The sequence below is a fragment of the Teleopsis dalmanni genome, chromosome 1 (assembly GCF_002237135.1).
Source record: "Teleopsis dalmanni isolate 2A chromosome 1, ASM223713v2, whole genome shotgun sequence".
In the NCBI taxonomy this organism is placed as follows: domain Eukaryota; kingdom Metazoa; phylum Arthropoda; class Insecta; order Diptera; family Diopsidae; genus Teleopsis; species Teleopsis dalmanni.
This window is the reverse complement of record NC_051846.1, coordinates 53,831,361-53,839,210: the sequence shown is the minus strand read 5'-3', so window position 1 is coordinate 53,839,210 and position 7,850 is coordinate 53,831,361. Positions and strand designations below refer to the sequence as shown.

The 7,850-nt window shown below is 32.5% G+C and overlaps 3 protein-coding genes across 3 annotated transcripts in view; 1 reads left to right on the top strand and 2 right to left on the bottom strand.

The window, feature by feature from the left end:
* LOC119668050 (ubiquinone biosynthesis protein COQ4 homolog, mitochondrial) overlaps window positions 1-7,850 on the bottom strand; it is a gene marked incomplete in the record, with an annotated part of 441,748 nt that overhangs the window by 6,654 nt on the left and 427,244 nt on the right.
* On the top strand, window positions 29-920 carry LOC119668054 (phosphomannomutase-like). Its single transcript, XM_038077432.1, has one exon. It carries the CDS (start codon window positions 63-65, stop codon window positions 819-821), a length of 759 nt encoding a protein of 252 aa, XP_037933360.1. The 5' UTR covers window positions 29-62; the 3' UTR covers window positions 822-920.
* On the bottom strand, window positions 934-2,686 carry LOC119668045 (kelch domain-containing protein 4-like). The gene is made up of 4 exons (XM_038077423.1): window positions 2,573-2,686; window positions 2,211-2,516; window positions 1,736-2,153; window positions 934-1,677 (listed from the first exon to the last, which is right to left on the bottom strand). The coding sequence occupies exons 1-4, from the start codon at window positions 2,684-2,686 to the stop codon at window positions 1,001-1,003; spliced, it is 1,515 nt and encodes a 504-aa protein (XP_037933351.1). The 3' UTR covers window positions 934-1,000.

Genomic DNA, 7,850 nt, shown 5'->3' with positions numbered 1-7,850 from the left:
AATTAGGTGAAAAATTGCAATATTCCTTTAATTTATTTTCAAAATTTATTTAATTTATTAAGATGTCTGAATTGAAACGTGATGAAATTTTACTTTTATTTGATGTTGATGGCACATTGACACCACCCCGTAATACTGTGCTTCCAGATTTTGAAGAATTTTTTTACAAGCACATAAAACCGAGAGCAACAATTGGCATTGTGGGTGGCTCGGATTTAGAAAAAATGTTTGAACAATTGAACGGGCGTAAGATTCTCGATGAGTTCGACTTTATATTTCCCGAAAATGGACTTGTCCAAATCGAAAACGGGCAAGAAGTTGGCAAACAAAATATAATAAAGCATCTTGGTGAAGAGACACTTCAACGTTTCATTAATTTTGTACTAAAATATTTATCGGAATTAGCAGTGCCAATTAAACGTGGCACTTTTATTGAATTCCGAAACGGCATGTTAAATGTATGTCCCATAGGACGGCAATGCACACGTGATGAGCGCAATATGTTTGCTGCATATGATCAGCAACATCAGATACGTGCCAAAATGATTGATGATCTTAAACGCGAGTTCCATGATGTCGATTTGACATACAGTATTGGCGGACAAATCAGTTTCGATGTTTTCCCCAATGGTTGGGATAAAACTTATTCGTTAAGATATATTGAAGCGCATTATAAGTTTAAAGAGATTCACTTCTTCGGTGATAAAACCGAGAAAGGTGGAAATGATTTTGAAATTTATTCAGACCCAAGAACTATAGGACATAAAGTGGAAAGTCCGCATGATACACGTCGCATATTGACAGAAATTTTCGAATTGTAAATTATATGCATTACCAAAGTATTTGATCGCATTTTAAAAGTAATTTACATTCCTATTTGCAAATTAATTCACTATTTGTAATTATGTGTCGGTTTTGCAATATACAATACAATAAAGTGTACAGTAATTTTTATTAAATTGTAATCCACATACGCGTGTATAAATTGTTTTGAAATTGACTAATCGGTTTCCATTTCTGAATCTTCATCGTCATCCTCTTCGTCCTCACTATCATCTGTATCTGAACTACTACCATCACTATCAATCCAGTCATGCACATTCATATCATTGGCAATAAGGACCTTCCATTCATTTGCTTTATGTAGATCGAGCGCATAGAAATCATTGTAAGTAAATTGTTTGTTATCCTCTTCAAAAATTCCTCCAAATACATAAAGTACACCTTTACAGACACAAAGACCAGGATTCATACGTGGTGATGGTTCAAATTTAGATGGACGATTTGGAAATAGACTTGGCATATTGGGTACAGGTTGCGATAAGCTAGGACCTGCCACTGTTACTGTAAAAATGCCATCACTGGTAACTGTTGGTGTTTTGCTTACATCTTTAGATTCATTCATCTCTACGTCATTCGCAGTATTGGTTTTACTTGTTTTTGATTTTTTTGCAACTTCTACAGTGCGCCATGCTTGGCTCGATAAGTCTAAAGCTAGTAATTCATCACCGAACTGACCTCGCACGTCTTCTTCATCTTCATCAACATCCATAACTCCACCGAAACAATAGACTTTGCCATTTGGTGCAGACGTACAACCTACGCTACTTCGTGGCAATGGTTTATAACCACTTGCTTTGGTTGTATTCCATTTAAATTTATCATTTGGGCTATTTTCTAAAAAATTATGTTTGAAAGCTGTTTTTTTTGGTCATAAGGAAAAATTCATACTTACTATCTGGAACTAAAGCAAACATATCAGTGTGCGTAACACCACGATCAACTTTCTTGACTTGTGACTTTGAATAGCCGCCCCATATAAGTATTTTACCGTCTGGGCAAGCAGCCATACAACAACCCGAACGTTGTTGTGGTACTATTGCACCAGTGACTTCAATTTTGAGCCAAGCGTAAGTTTGCAAACAGAACATATGCACATCATTATAGTAGTGATACGATTGATTATTATCATGGAAGCCACCAAAGACTATAAGACGTTTTTTCGCAGCCACCATACGATGACCACTACGTGCACTGGGCCCATTGGCCGCAGTGATTTTCTCCCATTTACGTGTTTTCAGACTCATAACCCAAAGGTCTTTATAGTGATAAAATTGTAATTGCGACGGACTTGCATGTTCACCACCAAAAAGCTGTAAATGGAGAAAAATCAGTATTTCAATTTAAATATATACAACGTGAATACAAACCCACAACTGACCGCCGTCTGTGGCAATTGATACCATTTGATGACCGCTTCGTGGTGGTGGTCCGCAAGGTGAGCGAACTTGTTTCCATTCGTTTTTTGTTATATTATAGATGTAAAGATCATTGTAAACACACACTTTTTGTCCATTAAAAAATTCACCGCCAAACAATATAAGCTCCTCTTTTTCTGGATGAGCCACTATTGTAAAGTTGGAGCGTGGAGTGGGTGGAGCACATACGACTTCTGTAACTTCTTTTAATCGCAACTCTTCTGCTTCTAATTTTGCAACAACTTCTGCAATGTCAGTCTGCAAGAATTGTTTATATATTTATTCTCGAAACAAAAAAACCTGTGGTTACTTACTTCACCAAGTTTCTCCAGCATGCGTTTCTGTTTGGCCGCAAGTTTTTTGTCTGTTTTCATAGCGGTTTTTTCAGCACCTTTGCCTTTTTTCTTATTCTTATCTTTCTTGCCCATTTTTAAAACAAATAATTTATCTAAAATAAAGCGGCTTGCGAATTAATAATCAAAAACAATTGTACTGTCAAAATCTTCACGTGTATGTAACAGTGTTGAGAAGTAATTTAATTACCAATAGCGTATCTTCCACTGGTTTTTGTCTAAGCTAAGCAGAAAACAAAAGCAAGTGTTTGTGAACGTTTTATTTTTGTTTATTTACATTGCAACTTGTTTTACCTTTAAACACATGAATACAGTTATTTCTAAGTTACGTTGGAGTTGTGACTTTGTGTCCCAGAAATATTCCCAAGAGAACTACAGTGTTCAGCATACGAGCAACCCTAAAACTCATGTTAAAAAGAGAGCCATAACCTCAAGAAAACTCATTAAAGGTTAGACCTAGTTCCGTAACATATTTTTCTGGTGTGCAGTGACGCGTCAACACCGGACTGGTATATTTTTCGTTCAGTTTAGGCCAAGTTGATCCGGTCACCTGACGGGAGAGCTCATCTGCCTAAGTTTGAATTGCTTTACTCAGATATGTTAGTTTGATTGCTAGCTTGGCCGTTGCAGGTGGGAAACTTAAATTTTTATATTGCTTAATTAATTTTATATTGCTTAAATAAATATTTCGAAAATCAGTGATACATTAACGAAGTATATTAGCAAAACTTTAGGAATATAATGTCTCCTTGACCTGGATGTAGATATGTTTTAAAAATTTTAAGTCAATAAAGAATCTACAAATCTTTTGGTACTGGAATCTGTTTTTCGATAGTGCGTTGTATATATAGTATATGAAGTGCCATGCTATGCAGACATAATAATTTATATTACCTCAAATGCCAAATTGTCTTTGTTTTTGTATGGATATGTGAGTATGTCTAAACAAAAATGTTCAAATTTGCTCTTTAAAGGCACATTTTTTTGTCATTTATTGCTGAACAATACGTTTTGGTCAACATGACGAAACACAGAAAGCCACTTCACCATAATTTATTAATTTCTCTCTTATAATACATTCACACTGTCTCATTTAGGCTCTTGCTCATTTATATTAATGAGTAAACGTTCACATTATAATGAGCTCATTTATGCAGCTGATATAACTTTTATAAACTTCATTTAATAATATATCACACAAAAAAATTAAATATATAATTGATATATTCAATCATTTGTATACATTATATATATAAATTACATATTTACTTAATAAAAATTTTGAGTACCTTTGTTTATAAAGGTTGTTTGTTTACATTTTACATATAAAACATACCTATAACACATATTTTAAATTTTGGTAATTTCCCTTGTGGGAAATTTGTTTTTAAGGGTTGCATTCGACATTTTTCGCCTTAAATGAGCACTTTGATTGGTAAATCATCCACATTAGTGGCTATAATGAGCAAAACCGCTTAAATGAGACAGTGTGAATGTGCTATTACTCTTATTATAAATTTTTAATTAAATTTGAATACAATAACAATTTTACATTTGACGTGATCATGTCTGTGTGATCTTAACATGACCCTAAGTTCCATGTTCCATTTTTCTATTATTTGTCAAAATAATAATTTCATTTTTATCATGATATGGTAAACAAATAAAATTGTGTCTTTGTGACTGGGGTGTTTTTTTTTTTTTGAAGGTTTTCTGACTTTCTTTTGGCACCGTGTCTCGTTAATTATAAAAATCGACAGCCTATTCAATAGATTATATTCTTCTATAAGACACAGTCTCCTTCTATTAAGCTTAATAGTGTACATCATGTAGGTTTTATATTAATAATAATTCTAATGATAGCTTTGTTAAAACCTTAATAATTTATTAAAATATGTTTCTTCTTCTATTTCAGACATCGTATTTAACAAAAACATCGATGATATTCTATATGTACATTCAAATGAATAATAAAAAGTGTTTCATATATCTAATTTAGGATTTGAAGTTATGTGGTAAGTACATTACATCCTATTCTTAATATGCATGAAAATAATTAAAACAATCAACCCTAAATAAACGATAAAACAATAATTTTATATACTAAATAATAATTATTAAGTACTATTAATGAGAATTTTTGAATTATTAATTATTACTGCTACTGCTACTGATTTCCTAAACTCCTTCTAGAGTATAAGGTCTCCACCATTGATTTTATGAATCAAGTGTTTTTATCAAGTGTTCTCCGTCAAATTCTTGGTGATGCATCGGGTCGCCGACTACTTTGTGGGTTCCATCGCAATGCTTGCCTTTCTATACTTTTTGCGGGTCGTCGAAACGTCTGCCCGATTCAGAATAATTTGCGTTTTGTTATCTCCGTTGTAACTAGGGGTTGATTTGTTCTCTCCCATAATTCGGTTTTCGATATTCTTCCTAGCCAGCGGATTTTGACAATTCGACAGAGACACTTGTTGACAAACACTTGCAGCATGTTTTGCATTTTCTTTGAACTTTTCCATGTTTTACATGCGTAGAAAAGTACTGACTTGACATTTGAGTTAAACGCGCGAAACTTTGTTTTTAAAGAAACTTGGCTGAAGCTCCATATCTTGTTGGTTAAAAGCTATCCTCATTTGGAAACACACTTAAAAGCATTTTCGTCAGCTCCGCTTTTGTCCGTAATAATGTGTCCTAAATATGCAGTGCTTTGAACGCATTCTACGATACTGTTACCACCCGATATAGCTTCTGGAGAAGATCTCTCTGTTATAGTCATTTTGCTAAAGTTTTCTTGACGTTGATGCTTAGCCCAGTTATGTTTGCATTCATGTTTAATTCTTTAACTTTATATTGCGATTCGGATGGTTAAGAGATCGGCGTTAAGAGACACAGATTGTCTGCGTATTTCAGGTCTTCAAACAGCGATCACTCTATGCCTTGTCTACCATCCGTAGTGTTTTTTTTAATTTCATCCAATGTCAGTATTAAATTATTTTTCAATAATAATAATTGAAGAAAAGACACCCGAATACCTATTGTTTCTATATCCAAACTTGTCTAGAACCAGGTTTAAGCTTTTGCATGCCCCATTCTACAACACTTATTTCCAGCATTAGCATTGGTTAGCTACTTACTTTTATCAATGCATCCGTAATATTGGGTTAAATACCATTACGAGGAATGTGGAATGAAAACATCTTTCTTAGGTAATTGATGAAAATTCATTCCTCTTTCTACTCTACTCTTTCTGTACTTTTTAAAGTTCAGAAAAACTTATTGAAACAATATTTATTTGTTTTTGCTTATACTAGACTTATTCCAGTTAATTTTCATATATCCAAGTATCTATATCCTAGTAGTTTTAGCAGAAAGCTATCATCATATATACATATTGGTTTGTATTAAAGTGCCCTAAATTAAGGTGATTTTTTGGTTCAAAAACTGTATAAATAGATGAAGGTACAGAGTGTCAAGAGAAACTATAAAAATAAGCAAGAAGTCTATGTAGGGCCGGTTTCACAGTTGTAACTTGAGTTTCAATACTGTCTTAAAACTTCAAGCTAATTTATGCTTCACTCAGTTTTGAGGCTTAAGATACGACTGTAAAATTGATCATTAATATCTCTAAAGCGGGTCCAAATCTCTTATAAATTTTTAGTGCATTAATATCTTTTAATTTGGTACTTATTATGTCGTTGTGCTTAAAGGGTTTTAAAAACATGATATAATACTGTATATTACTCTCTCTCTCTCTCTCTCTCTCTCTCTTTCTAATATTTCTGAAGCTAAAAGTAGTTAAAAACTACTTTGGTTGGCCGTATAACGTTGAGCTTACTGTAGAGTTAGTCGATGAGACCTATTCAAACTAGCCAATCCTAGCTAGATTTAAAGCTTTTTAATATCAACGAATCATCCAACTCTATACATTTTGTCATAACTTATTGTAAATTAAGTATACAGTCTATTGTGGAACTATTTTTACGAAAATATGACTGTTCCTTTCGTTCTTTTATACCATTGCAATACCATTGGAATTTTGAGAATAAAATTTTTATAAAAGGTTTGGAAGGCGTTATCTCTCAATAGCTTTGCGGATCATGTTCCAAGTGGTATTCTTTTATTTTTTTTAATAATACTGAGAAGTTCTACAACTTTATTGTACAGGTACTCATCGCTTTGTTGTAGTATCTCATTTACAATACTATTAAGATGTGAGACTTTTCTCTTCTTTTGCATTTTTACTGACCTTTCCAATTCTTATTTTACGTTTACAGCTTTATATCTATATTTGAAATAATTTGTAGTTGTGGTAGGCCAATTTCTATATAATTTCTTATAGTATGATTTCCAGTAGTTAATATGTATTAGGTGTATTTTAACGATTTTATTCACTTTTTTTTTATTTCTTTTCTGTTTGTATTACTTTTTTTTGAGCACTACATAACGCGTTCCATTACTTATAAAGCCTACAGGAAAAAACCTCTATTTTTCTAATTTGGTTATTAGTATACTTTCTCTTTTTTTGACTTATAAGCATATCTTCTTTTTGTCAGTTATTATATCTTTAACTAACTTTAGATCGCTCTTCAAGGAAGTCATGAGTCTCAAGTAATTCCAATCACTTTTACGATTGTGAAGATAACATTTGGTACGTTATGTAATAAAAATTGGTATTAAGTAAAACCAAAAGGGTCAAAAAATATATCATAACAACTCTCTTGAACTAACACTATACGATATGTGTGAATTTCAGAATTCTTTTAATTTCTAGTGGTTAATTAGTAGGAGTAACCGAAAACAAGGATAAATTTTGAGAAACTACCAATAGTTGTGTAAAGTTGATAACCTTTAAGATTAATGGTACAAGAACCCAGTAGGTATCTTTTACGTTATAATTATCTTCAGTTGGGAAACTATTGCTAAGCGTTTTATTGCAGTCTCGTGTTCAATTGGGGTTGTAGGCTTTATATATTATTATTGGGTCTTTCAAATCTTAAACAATTATATTTGTAGCTTTTATAAAAATAGTGCTATTACAATTTTTATAACTGCGCTTAATGTTAGTTTGTATTAAAATACTTGACTATATGTGTCGCATAATTTAGGTCAATAGTCAGAGTATTAAAACAGTTTTTTCTTGAGGATTTGGGTTTCAGAAACCAGGTCATTATCAATTTCGTTACTTTTGAAAAATTCTTTAATTCATAAAGCGTGCTTTAAAAGCCTATTGGAGTTT